This window comes from Oncorhynchus keta, chromosome 23 (genome assembly GCF_023373465.1).
Source record: "Oncorhynchus keta strain PuntledgeMale-10-30-2019 chromosome 23, Oket_V2, whole genome shotgun sequence".
Classification (NCBI taxonomy): Eukaryota; Metazoa; Chordata; class Actinopteri; order Salmoniformes; family Salmonidae; genus Oncorhynchus; species Oncorhynchus keta.
Genome location: NC_068443.1, coordinates 5197256 through 5219755, shown reverse-complemented (window position 1 = coordinate 5219755; position 22500 = coordinate 5197256). Strand labels below are relative to the sequence as shown.

The window sequence follows — 22500 nt, the reverse complement described above, 5'->3', positions numbered from 1 at the left end:
AGGCTTTTTTCTGTCTCCTATGGGATCACGTGGACTCTTCGTCTTGTTGGTCATCATCATTCCAGCCTGCATTTGGATGGTAAAATTGGGCATAATACAATTGGTATAATTTGCTTTAACTTCTACTTTAACTTTTAATTTGAATTGATGAGATCCTTTGTGTTAAAATCCTTCAAAGCTTATTCATTACCAGGCCATTCTCTTGTTTCGTCTTTTAAGATCTACCAGAGGTGGAGGAGAACAGAAACAGACCCAGAAGAAGAGCATCGGGGCAATGAGACTCCACCTACACCTGAACAACTGGTCGTCTCCCAGTCTGACCTGGAAGGGATGCTGGCGATGCTGCAGAGCATTCAAGGTCACCTCGATCGCCTGGAGAAAAGGTGTCGGAGTATCAGGAGGCCACGGACGAGAGAGAAGAAGAGGAGGGTGATCCGGCTCATGAGTCAAACTGAGTCCAACTCCTCTTCGTCCTCTTCGTGAACATCACCTGGGAAAGACACACTGCAAGATCAAGTGGTAGCAGGCAGTGTTGTGGCAAGGGGAAAAGGCCAGCACATAATGTGGATAAATACATTTGACTGTATCACTTATTTCTTTATTAATGGCAATAGATGACAGTTCAAAGCAAACAGCTGATAATGTACTAGAGGGGATATGAGAGAACTCAGTTACCTATAAACATAGAATTAGGAAGTAGAATACTAGGTTTTGGATTTCTCCCCGAACAAGATTTTGCACCCCATTTTGGAACTTTGAGGGTTTATGACATATCCCCCTCTAGTAATTGAATTTCTATGCCCATAAACCACAATCATGACTAGAATGGATCCAGCTTTTGTCAAATTAATGCTAATCCTAACAATTTTCCTAACCTTATCCTAATTCTCCTAACCTGCAATGCTAATTATCCTAACCTGCTGGGTAAGTTCTCTAAACCTAACCTAACTATAATTGAGCATTTCAATAAGCATTTTTCTACGGCTGACCATGCTTTCCACTTGGCTACCCCTACCTGATCAACAGCCCTCCACTCCCCACAGCAACTCACCCAAAGCCTCCCCATTTCTCATTCACCCAAATCCAGATAGCTGATGTTCTGAAAGAGCTGCAAAATCTGGACCCCTACAAATCAGCCGGGCTAGACAATCTGGACCCTCTCTTTATAAAATGATCTGCCGAAATTGCTGCAACCCCTATCACTAGCCTGTTCAACCTCTCTTTCATATCGTATGAGATTCCCAAAGATTGGAAAGCTGCTGCGGTCATACTCCTCTTCAAAGGTTGTATATCTATCCTACCCTGCCTTTCTAAGGTCTTCGAAAGCCAAGTCAACAAACAGATTACCGACCATTTCGAATCACATCGTATCTTCTCTGCTATGCAATCTGGTTTCCGAGCTGGTCACGGGTGCACCTCAGCCACGCTCAAGGTCCTAAACAATATCAAAACCGCAATCGATAAGAGACATTACTGTGCAGCCGTCTTCATCGACCTGGCCGAGGCTTTTGACTCTGTCAATCACCACATTCTTATCGGCAGACTCAACAGCCTTGGTTTCTCAAATGATTGCCTCGCCTGGTTCACCAACTACTTATCTGATAAAGTTCAGTGTGTCAAATCGGAGGGACTGTTGTCCGGACCTCTGGCAGTCTCTATGGGGGTGCCACAGGGTTAAATTCTTGGGCCGACTCTCTTCTCTGTATACATCAATGATGTCGCTCTTGCTGCTGGTGATTCTCTGATCCACCTCTACGTAGACGACACCATTCTGTATACCTCTGGCCCTTCTTTGGACACTGTGTTAACTAACCTCCAGACGAGCTTCAATGCCATACAACTGTCCTTCCATGGCCTCCAACTGCTCTTAAATGCAAGTAAATCTAAATGCATGCTCTTCAACCGATCGCTGCCCGCACCTGCCCGCCCGTCCAGCATCACTACCCTGGATGGTTCTGACTTAGAATATGTGGACAACTAGAAATACCTAGGTGTCTGGTTAGACTGTAAACTCTCCTTCCAGACTCACATTAAGCATTTCCAATCCAAAATTACATCTAGAATCGGCTTCCTATTTCGCATCAAAGCACCTTCACTCATGCTGCAAAACATACCCTCGTAAAACTGACCATCCTACCGATCCTCGACTTCAGAGATCCTGAGAGGAGTGGTCTGAGTAGTAGATCTGTACCAGTACAGAGGCAGGGATCCTGAGAGGAGTGGTGTGAGTAGTAGATCTGTACCAGTACAGAGGGAGGGATCCTGAGAGGAGTGGTGTGAGTAGTAGATCTGTACCAGTACAGAGGGAGGGATACTGAGAGGAGTGGTGTGAGTGGTAGATTTGTACCAGTACAGAGGGATAAACCAACAAATGATGTATGTTTCAGAAAGATTGGATTTTTAGCATTTATATCAATGGTTATCAACTGTACTGCAGAGATGAAACGTAAAGTCACAGAAAATTGAGGTTGTGGTGGCAGCTTCAGAGAGGTATTTGGGTGTGCGAGACTTGACGTCAGAAGAGTTACAGGGTGTGTTATGTGGTGGTGTACCATCCTTTCAGGCCTGAGGTAGGACTAAATAGATTTAAATTGTGGAGTAGGGAGTGTAGGGTTAGATGGTAGGGTATTTTTTTTCAAGCAATGTATAAGGGTGTTATACTCCAGTCTAGTAGATGGCGAATGCAGCATTTTTTGGGATGCCAACTGCCGTTAGGCCTCATCGACGAAGAAGAACGTGTAGCAAAGTTTTTATAACTCATCCAAGATGGATTACTGCTTGTCGTTTCCGATAGAAACAAATGAGTCATAGTGGGCAGAACAAGCAAGGAGGTGGGCAGAGTCTAGCACAAGCTACAAAGATCCTATTGGCGCGTTCTAGAAAAATGTTGGCATGTTTCGGTTAGTCAACGCCTACTCTGTGAAGTGCATGTGTGCACTACCTAAATTCACATTTGCACTCCTAAACAACGCGATGTTTTAAGACTTTGGCTACAAATCTTTGTCCACTCTGTTCATAAAATATTATAGTTTTAAATACATAAAACTGTATTGAGATCAAATTATTAATCGATGAGAAAAATTTGTCACAATCCATCTCGTTCAATCTTCTCCCACTGCCAGCCATATTTGCTTGTGATTGGAAACGCCAAGCGGATGCTTCACATGTATACATCCGGTGAAATATCAGTGTCATTATTCTATCTGTGTTTCTTCTCGGATGTGACGTATGAGGGTTCGACTGTCAACATGTAAGATGGCGGCCCACCACAGACAGAATGCCGCTGGGCGAAGGAAAGTACAGGTCAATTGATATTTCTGTAATACAACTCTGTATACATGAAAATGCACACTATTCCAAATAGTGTGACAATGTGCACCACTAATCTTGGAAAGACGATGCAAATTGCAATCCAAGAATGCTCATCTCGTTACTGTTAACTCAGCTCAAGCTAGCTAACGTACATGCTAGTTAGCTAGCATGCTAAACACACGATTTGAAGCATGATTTGCTCGAACAAAGTAACTTAAAATGAACCTGAGTTGTGCGACAATTTTATTTAACCATTGTTGCATTTCTTAGGGTATGTGTAAATTGTCATTGAATTGATAATTGCTATTCTAACATGTTAGCTGACTCCCAAGTGGCGCAGTGGTCTAAGGCCACTTGTAAATACAAATTTGTTCTTAACTGACTTGCCTAATTAAATAAAGTTTTATTTTTTAAGGAGCTGTGTCAGCTAGCTAACGTTAGCTAGGATTTTGAAACCTTAACCTGTAGCTTGCTAGCTAGCAAATGATGCGGTGAACTAGATAGATATGTTCATGTAATGCATAAGTGAATGTAATGTAGTCATGGAGCCTCAGCCAACTTAAACACACACTGTATATATATTTTTCTGTTGGGTTATAGACTGTGTTTGTTAATTCCATGTGCATCTATGTACTGTTGTTTGTGTCGCACTGCTTTGCTTTATCTTGGTCAGGTCGCAGTTGTAAATGAGAAACTTGTTCTCAACTAGTCTACCTGGTTAAATAAAGGTGAAATAAATAAAAAAACGTTTGGCCAAAGCTTTAGTCACGCATGCGTCAATGCTATAGAAGGGGTGTTGTTCAGGCTATTATTGACCATCCCCCCTCTATCTTTATTTGCAGGTATCTTATGTCATAAGAGACGAGGCGGAGAAGCACAATCGCAATGGGGTGAATGCTCTTCAGCTGGACCCTGCACTGAACCGGCTCTTCACGGCTGGAAGAGACTCTATCATCAGGATATGGAGTGTCAATCAGCACAAGGTATTGCGTCCCAGTCACCCTTTGATAAATCTTAATATGAGCATAGCCCTACCCTAACCCTTTGTGAGCCGGTTTCCTGTATCATCTCAATTGAATGTGTTTTAAGACCACGATTAGGCTTAATCTGTGTTTGGAAACCGTCCCCCCGTCCCCCGTCACCACTTATGTTAAGTGAATGTTATTTTACCATAGCAGGACCCTTACATCGCTTCCATGGAGCACCATACAGACTGGGTCAATGACATCGTCCTCTGTTGCAATGGAAAGACGTGTGAGTATTGTTATGTTCCCCGGCAAGAAACCAAAAATTGTCACTCAAACAGAAGGGTGAACTAACAGACTAACAACCAAAACAGGTGGGGTTCTAAGTAAGTAGGTAGCCTTGCATGAGCGAGCCAGAACAGCTCATTGGAGCAGGAGCCCATCTCCTGTTTCTGTAGAGTGAACCAGAACAGCTCATAGGAGCCCATCTCCTGTTTCTGTAGAGTGAACCAGAACAGCTCATAGGAGCCCATCTCCTGTTTCTGTAGAGTGAACCAGAACAGCTCATAGGAGCCCATCTCCTGTTTCTGTAGAGTGAACCAGAACAGCTCATAGGGGGGCACCGGTACCGAGTCAGTGTGGAGACTATATACAGGGGGCACCGGTACCGAGTCAGTGTGGAGACTATATACAGGGGGCACCGGTACAGAGTCAGTGTGGAGGCTATATACAGGGTATTACGGTACAGAGTCAATGTGGAGGCTATATACAGGGGGTACCGGTACAGAGTCAATGTGGAGGCTATATACAGGGGGTACCGGTACAGAGTCAGTGTGGAGGCTATATACAGGGGGCACCGGTACAGAGTCAGTGTGGAGGCTATATACAGGGGGCACCGGTACAGAGTCAATGTGGAGGCTATATACAGGGGGTACTGGTACAGAGTCAATGTGGAGGCTATATACAGGGGGTACCGGTACAGAGTCAATGTGGAGGTTATATACAGGGTATTGGTACAGAGTCAGTGTGGAGGCTATATACAGGGGGTACTGGTACAGAGTCAATGTGGAGGCTATATACAGGGGGTACTGGTACAGAGTCAGTGTGTAGGCTATATACAGGGGGTACTGGTACAGAGTCAATGTGGAGGCTATATACAGGGGGTACTGGTACAGAGTCAGTGTGGAGGCTATATACAGGGGGTACTGGTACAGAGTCAATGTGGAGGCTATATACAGGGGGCACCGGTACAGAGTCAGTGCGCAGGGGCAAAGGTTAGTTGAGGTAATACAATGGGGAGAACAAGTATTTGATACACTGCCGATTTTGCAGGTTTTCCCTACTTACAAAGCATGTGGAGGTCTGTAATTTCATAGGTACCCTTCAACCAGCACAGGTGTAACACCTACGGACTAACGAGGTTGAACCAATCGGTGCGCCCCACGTGCTGACGTCCAACCTTAAAATAGAAATAGAAAAACCCCCAAAGCCTATAACCGTATTGAACATCGCTTGTAGCAACATCAGTAGTATTATTATTATCTAATGTATAGAAACATTCTGTTTTTATAATTCACTGTTTAAAATTCTTTCTTTCCAGTGATATCTGCTTCGTCAGACACGACAGTGAAAGTGTGGAACGCACAGAAAGGATTCTGCATGTCAACGTTACGGACTCACAAGGTGCTTCGTCTTTTTTTTTTTTTACACTCGATATTTGGGCTTTGTGGTTCAGAAATATGATGTCCATTTACAGAATACTGTTCTGCTGTGGAATTGTGCATATTTTTAAACAGTATAATAGAGATTTCCTATTTGAAAGAAGAAGGAAAAAGTGATGTTGTATTTCCCCCTGGCAGGACTATGTGAAGGCCACAAAGTGATGTTGTATTTCCCCTGGCAGGACTATGTGAAGGCCACAAAGTGATGTTGTATTTCCCCTGGCAGGACTATGTGAAGGCCACAAAGTGATGTTGTATTTCCCCTGGCAGGACTATGTGAAGGCCACAAAGTGATGTTGTATATTTGCCTTGCAGGACTATGTAAAGGCCACAAAGTGATGTTAAGTTTGTATTTCCCCCTGGCAGGACTATGTGAAGGCCACAAAGTGATGTTGTATTTCCCCCTGGCAGGACTATGTGAAGGCCACAAAGTGATGTTTGTATTTCCCCCTGGCAGGACTATGTGAAGGCCACAAAGTGATGTTGTATATCCCCTGGCAGGACTATGTGAAGGCCACAAAGTGATGTTGAGTTTGTATTCCCCCTGGCAGGACTATGTGAAGACCACACAGTGATTTCGAGTTTGTATTCCCCCTGGTAGGACTATGTGAAGGCCACAAAGTGATGTTGTATATCACCTGGCAGGACTATGTGAAGACCACACAGTGATGTTGAGTTTGTATTCCCCCTGGCAGGACTATGTGAAGACCACAAAGTGATGTTGAGTTTGTATTCCCCCTGGCAGGACTAAGTGATGTTGAGTTTGTATTCCCCCTGGCAGGACTATGTGAAAGCCACAAAGTGATGTTGAGTTTGTATTCCCCCTGGCAGGACTATGTGAAGGCCACAAAGTGATGTTGTATATCCCCTGGCAGGACTATGTGAAGGCCACAAAGTGATGTTGAGTTTGTATTCCCCCTGGCAGGACTATGTGAAGGCCACAAAGTGATGTTGAGTTTGTATTCCCCCTGGCAGGACTATGTGAAGGCCACAAAGTGATGTTGAGTTTGTATTCCCCCTGGCAGGACTATGTGAAGACCACAAAGTGATGTTGAGTTTGTATTCCCCCTGGCAGGACTATGTGAAGGCCACAAAGTGATGTTGAGTTTGTATTCCCCCTGGCAGGACTATGTGAAGGCCACAAAGTGATGTTGAGTTTGTATTCCCCTGGCAGGACTATGTGAAGGACCACAAAGTGATGTTGAGTTTGTATTCCCCCTGGCAGGACTATGTGAAGACCACAAAGTGATGTTGAGTTTGTATTCCCCCTGGCAGGACTATGTGAAGGCCACAAAGTGATGTTGAGTTTGTATTCCCCCTGGCAGGACTATGTGAAGGCCACAAAGTGATGTTGAGTTTGTATTCCCCCTGGCAGGACTATGTGAAGGCCACAGTGAAGTTTGTATTTCCCCCTGATGTTGATGTTGTTTGTATTCCCCTGGCAGGACTATGTGAAGGCCACAAAGTGATGTTGAGTTTGTATTCCCCTGGCAGGACTATGTGAAGACCACAAAGTGATGTTGAGTTTGTATTCCCCTGGCAGGACTATGTGAAGACCACAAAGTGATGTTGAGTTTGTATTCCCCCTGGCAGGACTATGTGAAGGCCACAAAGTGATGTTGAGTTTGTATTCCCCCTGGCAGGACTATGTGAAGACCACAAAGTGATGTTGAGTTTGTATTCCCCCTGGCAGGACTATGTGAAGGCCACAAAGTGATGTTGAGTTTGTATTCCCCCTGGCAGGACTATGTGAAGGCCACAAAGTGATGTTGAGTTTGTATTCCCCCTGGCAGGACTATGTGAAGACCACAAAGTGATGTTGAGTTTGTATTCCCCCTGGCAGGACTATGTGAAGACCACAAAGTGATGTTGAGTTTGTATTCCCCCTGGCAGGACTAAGTGATGTTGAGTTTGTATTCCCCCTGGCAGGACTAAGTGATGTTGAGTTTGTATTCCCCCTGGCAGGACTATGTGATGTTGAGTTTGTATTCCCCCTGGCAGGACTAAGTGATGTTGAGTTTGTATTCCCCCTGGCAGGACTAAGTGATGTTGAGTTTGTATTCCCCCTGGCAGGACTATGTGATGTTGAGTTTGTATTCCCCCTGGCAGGACTAAGTGATGTTGAGTTTGTATTCCCCCTGGCAGGACTAAGTGATGTTGAGTTTGTATTCCCCCTGGCAGGACTATGTGATGTTGAGTTTGTATTCCCCCTGGCAGGACTATGTGATGTTGAGTTTGTATTCCCCCTGGCAGGACTATGTGAAGGCATTGGCATATGCTAAAGACAAGGAGCTGGTGGCGTCAGCGGGGTTAGACAGACAGATCTTCCTGTGGGACGTCAACACACTAACAGCACTGACTGCCTCCAACAACACTGTCACCAGTAAATGTCATTTTATTGATTTCTACAATATTTACAAGTTGAGTCCCATTGAGTTTAAAAACATCTCCACAGGCCGGTTTCGTAGACACAGATGAAGCCTAGTCCAGGTCTAAATAGCATTCTCAATGAAGATTCGCCATTGAAAGACGTTTTCGATCCAGGACTAGACTTAATTTGTGTCTGGAGAACAGGTATTTGTTGAAGCAGAAATCAATCTTTCATACCGCAAAGCCTATTGTTTTCCGATGCAAGTACCTGTCCTTAAAATAATGTTTTTACCTAACACAAACCTGTGCGTCGACCGTTGGAATCTTAACCGTTGTGCGTGTGTGTGACAGCGTCGTCCCTCAGTGGGAACAAAGACTCCATCTACAGCTTGGCTATGAACCAGATGGGGACAGTCATCGTATCTGGCTCCACTGAAAAGGTCAGAGGGCAACATTTTTAGTCAACTTTTTTTTTGTTTTGTTGCCAGGTCAAAGTTCATGTTTTTATTTAAATGAATACATTTTAATTTTATGTCTACAGTTTTTTGACGGCAGTTGTTTGGCTGCCTTTTGAAAGGTCACCTTTATTTACCAAAGCACAAGTTCTACTGCATATCTGTAGACCGTTGTTGGGTTTTAAAGCCTGTTGTCTCTTTAATCTGTAGACCGTTGTTGGGTTTTAAAGGTGGTTGTCTCTTTAATCTGTAGACCGTTGTTGGGTTTTAAAGGTGGTTGTCTCTTTAATCTGTAGACCGTTGTTGGGTTTTAAAGCCTGTTGAGTTTTATTCTGGCAGGACCGTTGTTTGGTTTTAAAGGTGGTTGAGTTTTAATCTGTAGGACCGTTGTTGGGTTTTAGAGGTGGTTGTCTTTTAATCTGTAGGACGTTGTTGGGCCACAAAGTGTGGTTGTCTCTTTAATCTGGCAGGACTTGTTGGGCCACAAAGTGATGTTGAGTTTTAATCTGCAGGACCGTTGTTGGGTTTTAAAGCCTGTTGTCTCTTTAATCTGTAGACCGTTGTTGGGTTTTAGAGGTGGTTGTCTCTTTAATGTTGAGTTTGTACCCCTGTTGGGTTTTATGTGAAGGTGGTTGTCTCTATTAATCTGAAGACCGTTGTTGAGGTTTTGGTGGTTGTCTCTTTAATGTAGACCGTTGTTGGGTTTTAAAGGTGGTTGTCTCTTTAATCTGTGAAGGCCACAAAGTGATGTTGGTTTTATTCCCCTGGTTGTCTCTTTAAGAGACAAAGTGTTGTTGAGTTTTGTATGTCTCCCCGTTGTTGGGTTTAAAGGTGGTTGACTTTAATCTGAAGACCACAAAGTTGTTGAGTTTGTATTCTCTTTAATCCCTGGCAGGACTTTAATCTGTGACCGTTGTTGAGTTTTTGTTGTCTCTTTAATCTGCAGGACCGTGATGTTGGTTTTTTGGCAGGTCTCTTTAATCTGTGATGTTGAGTTTGTGGTTGTCCTTTAATCTGGACCGTTGTTGGTTTTGTGGTTGTCTTTTAATCTTAGACCGTTGTTGGGTTTTAAAGTGTTCTGTTTAGTTTGTAGACCGTTGTTGGGTTTTGAGGTGGTTGATTTTTAATCTGGCAGGACTATGTTGGATTTTGGTGGTTCTCTTTAATCTGTAGGACTTGTTGATTTTGAGTTTGTATTCCCCCTGGCAGGACGTTGTTGGGTTTTGAGTTTGTCTCTTTAATCTGCAGACCGTTGTTGGATTTTGAGTTTGTTTCTCTTTAATCTGTTGACTATGTTGATTTTGAGTTTGTCTCTTTCCCCTGGCAGGACGTTGTTGGGTTTTAAAGTTTGTATTAATCTGCAGGCCGTTGTTGGGTTTTAGAGGTGGTTGTCTCTTTAAGACTGTAGAGCTGTTGGGTTTTAAAGGTGGTTGTCTCTTTAATCTTCCGTTGTTGGGTTTTAAAGGTGGTTGTCTCTTTAATCTGTAGACCAGTTGTTGGGTTTTATTGGTTCTCTTTAATCTTTAGGCCGTTGTTGGGTTTTAAAGGTGGTTGTCTCTTTAATCTTTAGACCGTTGTTGGGTTTTAAAAGGTGGTTCTCTTTAATCTGTAGGCCGTTGTTGGGTTTTAAGGTGGTTGTCTCTTTATTCTCAAGAAGTTGGGTTTTAAAGGTGGTTGTCTCTTTAATCAGGACTAGTTTTAAGGTTTGTCTCTTTAATCTGTTGACCGTTGTTGAAGGTTTCAATGGTTGTCTCTTTAATCTGTAGACCGTTGTTGGGTTTTAAAGGTGGTTCCTTAATCTGTAGGCCGTTGTTGGGTAACACAAAGGTGGTTGTCTCTTTAATCTTAACCGTTGTTGGGTTTTAAAGGTGGTTGTCTCTTTAATCTGTAGACCGTTGTTGGGTTTTAAAGTTGTCTCATTTAATCTGGCTAGACCAGTTGTTGAGGACAGTGGTTGTCTCTTTAATCAGACCGTTGTTGGGTTTTAGAGGTGTTGCTCTTCAATCTGTAGGCCGTTGTTGGGTTTTAGGTGGTTGTCTCTTTAATCTGTAGACCGTTGTTGGGTTTTAAAGGTGGTTGTCTCTTTAATCTGTAGACCGTTGTTGGGTTTTAGAGGTGGTTGTCTCTTTAATCTGTAGACCGTTGTTGGGTTTTAGAGGTGGTTGTCTCTTTAATCTGTAGACCGTTGTTGAGTTTTAAAGCCTGGTTGTCTCTTTAATCTGTAGACCGTTGTTGGGTTTTAAAGGTGGTTCTCTTTAATCTGTAGGCCGTTGTTGGGTTTTAAAGGTGGTTGTCTCTTTAATCTGTAGACCGTTGTTGGGTTTTAAAGGTGGTTGTCTCTTTAATCTGTAGACCGTTGTTGGGTTTTAGAGGTGGTTGTCTCTTTAATCTGTAGACCGTTGTTGGGTTTTAGAGGTGGTTGTCTCTTTAATCTGTAGACCGTTGTTGGGTTTTAAAGGTGGTTGTCTCTTTAATCTGTAGACCGTTGTTGGGTTTTAAAGGTGGTTGTCTCTTTAATCTGTAGACCGTTGTTGGGTTTTAAAGGTGGTTGTCTCTTTAATCTGTAGACCGTTGTTGGGTTTTAGAGGTGGTTGTCTCTTTAATCTGTAGACCGTTGTTGGGTTTTAGAGGTGGTTGTCTCTTTAATCTGTAGACCGTTGTTGGGTTTTAGAGGTGGTTGTCTCTTTAATCTGTAGACCATTGTTGGGTTTTAAAGGTGGTTGTCTCTTTAATCTGTTGACCGTTGTTGGGTTTTAAAGGTGGTTGTCTCTTTAATCTGTAGACCGTTGTTGAGTTTTAGAGGTGGTTGTCTCTTTAATCTGTAGACCGTTGTTGGGTTTTAAAGGGGGTTGTCTCTTTAATCTGTAGACCGTTGTTGGGTTTTAAAGGTGGTTGTCTCTTTAATCTGTAGACCGTTGTTGGGTTTTAGAGGTGGTTGTCTCTTTAATCTGTAGACTGTTGTTGGGTTTTAAAGGTGGTTGTCTCTTTAATCTGTAGACCGTTGTTGGGTTTTAAAGGTGGTTGTCTCTTTAATCTGTAGACCGTTGTTGGGTTTTAGAGGTGGTTGTCTCTTTAATCTGTTGACGGTTCATCAGGTCCTGAGAGTATGGGACCCTAGGACATGTGCTAAGCTGATGAAGCTGAAAGGCCACTCCGACAACGTCAAGTCACTGTTGCTGAACCGGGACGGCACGCAGGTAAGGTATATCTTGATTCAGCTAAATAATAGATAATACTAGATAATACATTTTAAGAAAATGGTTATAAAGAAAATGAAGTGAGAGGTTCTACCAGAACTTCCAGAACTTGGTCCTAAAATAATGAGTATTTTCCTTTTCCGTCTCAGCACTTTTCCTACATTGCATCTGACCCTCTGTTACATGAACCTTTTCTGTTTGGTTGTCCATCAGTCTAACTCTCCTCTCTCTGTGGTTCCCAGTGTCTGTCAGGCAGCTCAGATGGAACCATCAGGTTGTGGTCTCTGGGGCAGCAGAGGTGTATCGCTACGTATCGGGTCCACGACGAGGGAGTGTGGGCCCTGCAGGTGAACGAAGCCTTCACACACATCTACTCTGGAGGCAGAGACAAGAAGATCTTCTGCACCGACCTGAGGAACCCTGATATCAGAGTACTCATCTGTGAGGAGAAGGCCCCTGTACTGAAGGTAAGGGCATGGGGCTGCTTGTGGTTCATTATATCTGCCACTTAGCAGATGCTAAATGCGTACATTTCTACATACGGGGTGGTCCCAGGAATTGAACCCAGTATCCTGGTGTTGCAAGCACCACACTCTACCAGCTGAGCTACCGAGGGTGAGGGAGGGGGGAGGGCTAGAGGGTGGGGGGGGGTGGTGCTGAGGGAGGGAGGGGGTGCTGAGTTACTGAGGGGAGGGAGGGGGTGCTGAGGGACTGAGGTGGGGAGGGTGTGTGTGTGTGTGTGTGTGTGTGTGTGTGTGTGTGTGTGTGTGTGTGTGTGTGTGTGTGTGTGTGTGTGTGTGTGTGTGTGTATTAACCTGGGTCTGACATGGGCTATCCCTCTCCTCCTCAGATGGAACTGGACAGGACAGCTGACCCTCCTCCTGTTATCTGGGTCTCTACCACCAAGTCATCTGTTAACAAATGGGTAAACAAATCAGCATGCCATGTCTTCCGATGCCCTCAGAGATCATTCTAGGGCTTTCTATGTGTCAGGGTTGGGGTCAATTCAGTTTTTATCTAAAAAAATAAATAAAATAAAAACATTTTTTTTCTTCTGATTTTGTTGCAGTGTCTAAAGGGAATCCACAACTTCCGGGCGTCTGGGGATTATGACAATGACATCATCGCCCCCCTGACTCCGCTGTGTACAGCGCCCGAACAGGTCATCAAAGGTACGGCTACGTTAGTGGGTGTGCAGTGGTCCACCTAACTGGGTGTAGTTTTCACATGAATCTTAGTGCAACCTGTTTGTTGTCCTCACTCAAATAGATCCTCTTTGGTTTGTTTTTTAAAAACTATATCTCTTCCTGAATGCAGTGGTTGTGAGGAGAGGCAGACGTGACCCTAGTTTCTAACCATGAACTAGGCTTGGGCGATATATCGTTTATAGTATATAGCGGGGTATTTATACCGACGGTATGATTTTCAATACCCCCCCCAAAAAACAAGTGTGTGTCTATATAAGTTTACTACATACACCTTAGCCAAATACATTTAAACTCAGTTTTTCACAATACCTGACATTTAATGCTAGTAATAAAAAAAAAATCCTGTCTTAGGTCAGTTAGGATCACCACTTTATTTTAAGAATGTGAAATGTCAGAATAATAGTAGAGCATGATTTATTTCATCACATTCCCAGTGGGTCAGAAGTTTACATGCACTCAATTAGAATTTGGTAGCATTGCCTTTTAAATGATTTAACTTGGGTCAAACGTTTTAGGGAGCCTTCCACATGCTACCCACAATAAGTTGGGTGAATTTTGGTCCATTCCTCCTGACAGAGCTGGTGTAACTGAGTCAGGTTGTAGCCCTCCTTGCTCACACATGCTTTTTCAGTTCTGCCTACAAATTGTCTATAGGATTGAGTTCAGGGCTTTGTGATGACCACTCCAATACCTTGACTTGGTTGTCCTTAAGCCATTTTGCCACAACTTTGGAAGTATGCTTGAGGCCATTGTCCATTTGGAAGACCCATTTGCTACCAAGCTTTAACTTAGGATCTTCTGCGATGTTGCTTCAATATATCAACATCATTTTCCGTCCTCATGATGTGATGCCATCTATTTTGTGAAGTTCACCAGTCCCTCTTGCAGCAATACAGCCCCACAACATGGTGCTGCCACCCCCGTGCTTCACGGTTGGGATGGTGTTCTTCGGCTTGCAAGCCTCCCCCTTTTCACTCCAAACATAACAATGGTCATTATGGCGAAACAGTTCTATTTTTGTTTCATCAGACCAGAGGACATTTCTCCAAAAAGTACAATCTTTGTCCCCATGTGCAGTTGCAAACTGTAGTCTGGCCTTTTTTATGGTGGGTTTTGGAGCAGTGGCTTCTTCCTTGCTGAGCGGCCTTTCAGGTTATGTTGTTATAGGACTCGTTTTACTGTGGATATAGGTACTTTTGTACCTATTTCCTCCAGCATCTTCACAAGGTCCTTTGCGGTTGTTCTGGGATTGATTAGCACTTTTCACAACAAAGTACGTTCATCTCTAGGAGACAGAACGCATCTCCTTCCTGAGCTGTATGACGGCTGCGTGGTCCCGTGGTGTTTATACCAAACTTCTGTCCCACTGGAATTGTAATACAGTGAAATAATCTGTCTGTAAACAATTGTTGGAAAAATGTATTGTGTCATGCACACAGTAGATGTCCTAACTGACTTGCCAAAACTATAGTTTGTTAACAAGAAATTTGTGGAGTGGTTGAATAACGAGTTTTAATGACTCCAACCTAAGTGGACTAGTAACCGAAAGATTGCAAGTTCATATCCCCGAGCTGACATTGGGTGGTGTAGGTGTCCTGGAGGGCAGGTAGTTTGCCCCCGGTGATGCGTTGTGCAGACCTCACTACCCTCTGGAGAGCCTTACGGTTGTGGGCGGAGCAGTTGCCGTACCAGGCGGTGATACAGCCTGCCAGGATGCTCTCGATTGTGCATCTGTAGAAGTTTGTGAGTGCTTTTGGTGACAAGCCAAATTTCTTCAGCCTCCTGAGGTTGAAGAGGCGCTGCTGCGCCTTCTTCACGATGCTGTCTGTGTGGGTGGACCAATTCAGTTTGTCTGTGATGTGTATGCCGAGGAACTTAACTTACTACCCTCTCCACTACTGTTCCATCGACGTGGATAGGGGGGTGTTCCCTCTGCTGACACCAGTCTCAACGTCAACACTGAAGAGGCGACTCCGGGATGCTGGCCTTCTAGGCAGAGTTGCAAAGAAAAAGCCATATCTAAGACTGGCCAATAAAAAGAAAAGATGACCAAAAGAACACAGACACTGGACAGAAGAACTCTGCCTAGAAGGCCAGCCTCCCGGAGTCGCCTCTTCACTGTTGATGTTGAGACTGGGGTTTTGCAGGTAGTATTTAATGAAGCTGCCAGTTGAGGACTTGTGAGGCGTCTATTTCTCAAACTAGACACTCTTAATGTACTTGTCCTCTTGCTCAGTTGTATGACAAAACATTTATTTGTACTGCTGTAATTACTTTGGTAACCAGTTTATAATGGCAATACAGGCACCTTGGTGATTTGATGTATGGACAATATACCACAGCTAAGGGCTGTGTCCAGGCACTCCGCGTTGCGTCGTACATAAAAAATGCTCTTAGCCGTGGTATATTGGCCATATACCACACCTCGGGCTTTATTGCTTAAATATCACTTGACCCTTTACAAAAAATTATTTACGTCAAAGCCTTATTCTAAAATTGATTAAATTATCATTTTTCCCTCATTAATCTACACGCGATACCCCATAATGACAAAGCAAAAATTATTATTATTTGCAAAAAAAAATGGGCAAATATATTAAAAACAAATACCATATTTACATTTACAGTATTCAGGCCCTTTGATATGAGACTAAAAATTGAGCTCTGGTGCATCCTGTTTCCGTTGATCATTCCTGAGATGTTACTACAACTTAATTGGAGTCCACCTGTGGTAAATTCAATTGATTGGACATGATTTGGAAAGGCACACACCTGTCTATAAGGTACCACAGTTGACAGAGAATGTCAGAGCAAAAAACAAGTCATGAAGTCAAAATAATTATCCGTAGAGCTCAGAGACAGATCTGTGCCTCGACACAATCCTATCTGGGGAAGGGTACCCAAACAATTTCTGCAGCATTGAAGGTCCCCAAGAACACAGTGGCCTCCATCATTCTTAAATGAAAGAGTCTTGGTGGCTCCAAACTTTTATCTAGAGCTGGCCCGCACGGCCAAACTGAGCAATCAGGGGAGAATGGCCTTGGTCAGGGAGGTGACCATCGGGTTCTTGGTCATCTGACAGACCTCCAGAGTTCCTCTGTGGAGGTAATTGTCCTTCTGGAAGGTTCTCCCATCTCTGCAGCACTAGTCCAATTGGGCCTTTATGGTAGAGTGGCCAGACGGAAGCCACTCCTCAGTAAACATCACATGACGGTCCACTTGGAGTTTGCCAAAAGGCACCTAAAGACACTCAGACCATGAGAAATAAGAATCTCTGGTTTAATGAAAACCAAGATTGAATTATTTGTCCAAGCGTCACGTCAGGAGGTGGTGGAGGCGGCATCATGCTGTGGGGATATTTTTCAGTGGCAGGGACTGGAAGACTCGTCTGAGTACAGAGAGATCCTTGATGAAAACCTGCTCCAGAGCGCTCAGGAGACTGAGACTGGGGTGACGGTTCACCTTCCAACAGGACAACGACCCTAAACACACAGCCAAGACAACACAGGAGTGGGCAAGTCTCTGCATGTCCTTGAGTGGCCCAGCCAGAGTCCAGACTTGAACCCGATTGAACATATCTGGAGAGACCTGAAAATAACTGTGCAGCAACGCTCCCCATCCAACCTGACAGAGCTTGAGAGGATCTGCAGAGAACAATGGGAGGAACACCCAAGAAGACTCTAGGCTGAAATTGCTGCCAAAGGTGCTTCAACAAAGGACTGAGTAAAGGGTCTGAATACTTATGTGATGTCATAAGGTGAATGCACCAATTTGTAAGTCGCTCTGGATAAGAGCGTCTGCTAAATGACTTAAATGTAAATGTAAAATCTATTTTAAATTTGCAAAAAATTCTACAAACCTGTTTTTGCTTTGTCATTATGAGATATTGTGTGTAGATTGATGAAATATTTAATCTGTTTTAGAATAAGGCTGTAACCTATTGGATTCTACATTTTGAACATTGAGATATTAAAGACATGATAGATGAGATGCATAGTATATAAAGGAGTGAGATCTGTAGAAAGACAAGAGTGGCTGTGGAATGTGCTGCGTGGACGGGAGGAGATCAAAGGATTGCTATAGGGGAGGCAGATGGACATCTGTGGATTAGGCGAAGGAGGGGAGGAGGTCAGGTCAGATCCCCTGAAGGGAGTTCTAAGGTTCCTGTGGAACCATAAGATGTAAGGATTGGAGAGGAGGAGGTCAGGTCAGATCCCCTGAAGGGAGTTATAAGGATTTAGTATCCTGTTACCCTCTTCCTGTCGAACCATAAGATGTAAGGATTGGAGAGGAGATATATATATATATATACACACACACACACACATACCTGTGATGGTGAGAAATGTTTTGTTCTCTGAATACAACTGTAAAGACACTTTGGGAAGAATTAAACTTGGTTTAGCTTGTCTAGTGTCCGTGAGTTATTCAATCTGACAAATTAAAACCTAACAAACCATGGATAATGTCAAGGGGTCTGAGTGCTTTCCAATGGCACTGTATTTAAAATTTAAAAAATAGTGCCCCTTGTGTGCACATTTGGTAATATTGTGTATCCCGTTATGGTACAGAAATGGTATGAAAATCTTAATACCGCCCAAACCTAGTCTTGCTGTGGTCAAACGATAACTACTGTACATATTTGCTGTTGTAGGAGGGGCCAGTATAATTCAGTGTCACATTCTGAACGACAAGAGGCACATCGTCACCAAAGACACCAACAACAATGTTGCATTCTGGGACGTGCTGAAAGCCTGTAAGGGAGAGGACCTGGGGAAAGTAGAGTTTGATGAAGAGATCAAGAAGAGGTTCAAGCAGGTCTACGTCCCAAACTGGTTCTCTGTCGACCTCAAGACGGGGGTAAGTTTCTCGTTTTATAACTTAGTAATACTATACTTATTCAGTGTTTTTTTTTGAAAAGGCGAAGCTAGCTAGATAAGATTGGTTGATGTTGTTGCTCTCTCTCTCTCTCCCTCCTGTGTGTTGCTGGATAGATGCTGACCATCACGCTGGATGAGAGTGACTGCTTTGCTGCCTGGGTGTCTGCTAAGGATGCTGGCTTCTCAAGCTCCGATGGATCAGACCCAAAGTGTACGATTTCTTTTTTTTAGGTTTTCATTTTTAATATAACTTCTTCATACTGCATTTAAAAAAAAAAAAATTATCCTTTAGCTTTGCAATGTTTGTGTGTGTGTGTGTATAGTGAACCTTGGTGGACTGCTACTTCAGGCCCTGCTAGAGTTCTGGCCCAGGACGCACATCAACCCCACGGATGAGGAGGAGAACGAGGTCAACCATGGTAAACGGGCCTTGTTGTTGTTGTCAAAAACAGTATTCACCTGAGATATTGGCTGTAGACGGCTATAGTGTTAGACATCCCATGTCGCAGGGTTAGGCCCAGAAAAAAAATGTCCATAGACTCACTATTTCATCATGGTATACGAGCAGTAAAAAATATTCTAGTGACTTTTGACCTTGTCCAAACCCCCGCAGCAGTGAATGGGGAGCAGGAGACGCGGGTGCAGAAGGGGAATGGGTACTTCCAGGTGCCTCCACACACTCCAGTCATCTTCGGAGAGGCAGGAGGGAGGACTCTGTTCCGGTACATATTTCAATTTTACGAAACCCATAGCAAGCCTGCTGATATTGTTAAGACTCGCTACGTCTAGGGCTCTTAGGCCAAGCTACATGGTCTGTAACCTGACTCATTATGTCTAGGGGTCCTAGCTACATGGTCTGTAACCTGACTCATTATGTCTAGGGGTCCTAGCTACATGGTCTGTAACCTGACTGTCTAGGGGTCCTAGTTACATGGTCTGTAACCTGACTGTCTAGGGGTCCTAGTTACATGGTCTGTAACCTGACTGTCTAGGGGTCCTAGCTACATGGTCTGTAACCTGACTGTCTAGGGGTCCTAGTTACATGGTCTGTAACCTGACTGTCTAGGGGTCCTAGTTACATGGTCTGTAACCTGACTGTCTAGGGGTCCTAGCTACATGGTCTGTAACCTGACTGTCTAGGGGTCCTAGTTACATGGTCTGTAACCTGACTGTCTAGGGGTCCTAGCTACATGGTCTGTAACCTGACTCATTATGTCTAGGGGTCCTAGTTACATGGTCTGTAACCTGACTGTCTAGGGGTCCTAGCTACATGGTCTGTAACCTGACTGTCTAGGGGTCCTAGCTACATGGTCTGTAACCTGACTGTCTAGGGGTCCTAGTTACATGGTCTGTAACCTGACTGTCTAGGGGTCCTAGTTACATGGTCTGTAACCTGACTCATTATGTCTAGGGGTCCTAGCTACATGGTCTGTAACCTGACTCATTATGTCTAGGGGTCCTAGCTACATGGTCTGTAACCTGACTGTCTAGGGGTCCTAGTTACATGGTCTGTAACCTGACTGTCTAGGGGTCCTAGCTACATGGTCTGTAACCTGACTGTCTAGGGGTCCTAGTTACATGGTCTGTAACCTGACTGTCTAGGGGTCCTAGCTACATGGTCTGTAACCTGACTGTCTAGGGGTCCTAGCTACATGGTCTGTAACCTGACTGTCTAGGGGTCCTAGCTACATGGTCTGTAACCTGACTGTCTAGGGGTCCTAGTTACATGGTCTGTAACCTGACTGTCTAGGGGTCCTAGTTACATGGTCTGTAACCTGACTCATTACATCTAGGGGTCCTAGTCCTAGCTACATGGTCTGTAACCTGACTGTCTAGGGGTCCTAGTTACATGGTCTGTAACCTGACATTATGTCTAGGGGTCCTAGCTACATGGTCTGTAACCTGACTGTCTAGGGGTCCTAGCTACACAGTCTGTAACCTGACTCATTATGTCTAGGGGTCCTAGTTACATGGTCTGTAACCTGACTGTCTAGGGGTCCTAGTTACATGGTCTGTAACCTGACTCATTATGTCTAGGGGTCCTAGTTACATGGTCTGTAACCTGACTGTCTAGGGGTCCTAGCTACATGGTCTGTAACCTGACTGTCTAGGGGTCCTAGCTACACAGTCTGTAACCTGACTCATGTCTTGGGGTCGACAACCTTACCTTAGGTCCAGGGTCTGTCTTGACTTTGGGTCAGTGAGCCCAAGTGGTCTGTGGTCACAGAAACAGATTATACAGAAAGGAAAACTACAGACAGGCGTGTAAACTGATTCCAAATGGAAAGCCTCATGACCACACAGTCTGTAACCTGACTCATTATGTCTAGGGGTCCTAGTTCATGGTCTGCAAACCGACCAGCGACCACCAAAGTTACCATGGTCTGTAACCTGACTCATTACCGACCAGGGTCCTAGTTACCATGGTCTGTAACCTGACTGTCTAGGGACCACCAAACCGACATGGCCTCTGCGACCACCAAACCTGACCTGTCTAGGGGTCCTAGTTACATGGTCTGTAACCTGACTCATTATGTCTAGGGGTCCTAGTTACATGGTCTGTAACCTGACTGTCTAGGGGTTCGAGTTACATGGTCTGTAACCTGACTGTCTAGGGGTCCTAGTTACATGGTCTGTAAACTGACTGTCTAGGGGTCCTAGCTACATGGTCTGTAACCTGACTGTCTAGGGGTCCTAGTTACATGGTCTGTAACCTGACTCATTATGTCTTGGGAGACGACAACCTTACCTTAGGTCCAGGGCTCTGTCTTGACCCCTTTGGGTCAGTGAGCCCAAGTGGATTATCATGTGGTCACAGAAACAGATCTATACAGAAAGGAAAACTACAGACAGGCGTGTCTAAACTAAAGATTCCAAATGGAAAGCCTCGCGACCACCAAAATACCGACCAGCGGCCTCGCGACCACCAAAATACCGACCAGCGGCCTCGCGACCACCAAAATACCGACCAGCGGCCTCCGCGACCACCCAAAACCGACCAGCGGCCTCCGCGACCACCCAAATACCGACCAGCGGCCTCCGCGACCACCAAACCGACCAGCGGCCTCGCGACCACCAAACCGACCAGCGGCCTCCCAAACCGACCACCAAACCGACCAGCGGCCTCGCGACCACCAAACCGACCAGCGGCCTAGCGACCACCAAACCGACCAGCGGTCTGTAACCTGACCAGCGGCCTAGGGGTCCAAACCGACCAGCGGCCTGTACCACCTGACCGACCAGCGGGTTCGAGCTACATGGTCTGTAACCTGACTGTCTCGCGGGTCCTAGTTACCATGGTCTGTACCACCTGACTGACCAGCGGGGTCCTAGACCATGGTCTGACCACCTGACTGACCAGGGGTCCAGTTACCAGTCTGTAACCTGACCACCATTATGTCCAGGGCCTCGCGACCAAACCGACCACGACCACCTCTGACCACCAAACCGACCAGGGCTCTCGCGACCACCAAACCGACCAGCGGTCCGACCACCAAACCGATTATCATGTGGTCACCAGAAACAGATCCTCAGACCACCAAAAAACCAGCAGGCGTGTCGACCACTAAAGACCAGGAAAGCCTCGCGACCACCAAACCGACCAGCGGCCTCGCGACCACCAAACCGACCAGCGGCCTCCGACCACCAAACCGACCAGCGGCCCGCGACCACCAAACCGACCAGCGGCCTCGCGACCACCAAACCGACCAGCGGCCTCGCGACCACCCAAACCGACCAGCGGCCTCGCGACCACCCAAACCGACCAGCGGCCTCCGCGACCACCAAACCGACCAGCGGCCTCGCGACCACCAAACCGACCAGCGGCCTCGCGACCACCAAACCGACCAGCGGCCTCGCGACCACCAAACCGACCAGCGACCACCAAACCGACCAGCGGCCTCGCGACCACCAAACCGACCAGCGGCCTCGCGGCCACCAAACCGACCAGCGGCCTCGCGGCCACCAAACCGACCAGCGGCCTCGCGGCCACCAAACCGACCAGCGGCCTCGCGGCCACCAAACCGACCAGCGGCCTCGCGACCACCAAACCGACCAGCGGCCTCGCGACCACCAAACCGACCAGCGGCCTCGCGACCACCAAACCGACCAGCGGCCTCGCGACCACCAAACCGACCAGCGGCCTCGCGACCACCAAACCCGACCAGCGACCACCAAACCGACCAGCGGCCTCGCGACCACCAAACCGACCAGCGGCCTCGCGGCCACCAAACCGACCAGCGGCCTCGCGGCCACCAAACCGACCAGCGGCCTCGCGGCCACCAAACCGACCAGCGGCCTCGCGGCCACCAAACCGACCAGCGGCCTCGCGACCACCAAACCGACCAGCGGCCTCGCGACCACCAAACCGACCAGCGGCCTCGCGACCACCAA

General features: G+C 45.7%; 1 protein-coding gene and 2 long non-coding RNA genes across 4 annotated transcripts in view; 2 read left to right on the top strand and 1 right to left on the bottom strand.

The window, feature by feature from the left end:
• The first annotated feature begins 3166 nt into the window (after positions 1–3166).
• The window catches only part of LOC118371453 (WD repeat-containing protein 48-like), a 23647-nt gene continuing 4313 nt past the window's right edge, over positions 3167–22500 (top strand). Inside the window, exons 1-14 of one of the 2 annotated variants that reach the window (XM_052476033.1) lie at positions 3167–3303; positions 4155–4295; positions 4491–4566; positions 5878–5960; positions 8252–8381; positions 8720–8808; positions 11919–12020; positions 12263–12487; positions 12871–12945; positions 13090–13192; positions 17883–18088; positions 18223–18319; positions 18432–18527; positions 18722–18830. In XM_052476033.1, the coding sequence (XP_052331993.1) occupies positions 3229–3303; positions 4155–4295; positions 4491–4566; positions 5878–5960; positions 8252–8381; positions 8720–8808; positions 11919–12020; positions 12263–12487; positions 12871–12945; positions 13090–13192; positions 17883–18088; positions 18223–18319; positions 18432–18527; positions 18722–18830 (1607 nt within the window). In that variant the 5' untranslated portion in view covers positions 3167–3228. Of the gene's footprint in view, positions 3304–4154; positions 4296–4487; positions 4567–5877; positions 5961–8251; positions 8382–8719; positions 8809–11918; positions 12021–12262; positions 12488–12870; positions 12946–13089; positions 13193–17882; positions 18089–18222; positions 18320–18431; positions 18528–18721; positions 18831–22500 lie in introns of both variants that reach the window. The other variant, XM_052476032.1, reaches the window with a different exon arrangement.
• On the top strand, positions 9014–11771 carry LOC127910908 (uncharacterized). Its single transcript, XR_008076712.1, has 3 exons — positions 9014–9096; positions 10896–10981; positions 11153–11771. It is a non-coding gene; the product is annotated as an uncharacterized LOC127910908 (long non-coding RNA).
• On the bottom strand, positions 18838–21079 carry LOC127910909 (uncharacterized). Its single transcript, XR_008076713.1, has 3 exons — positions 20786–21079; positions 19311–19390; positions 18838–18928 (listed from the first exon to the last, which is right to left on the bottom strand). It is a non-coding gene; the product is annotated as an uncharacterized LOC127910909 (long non-coding RNA).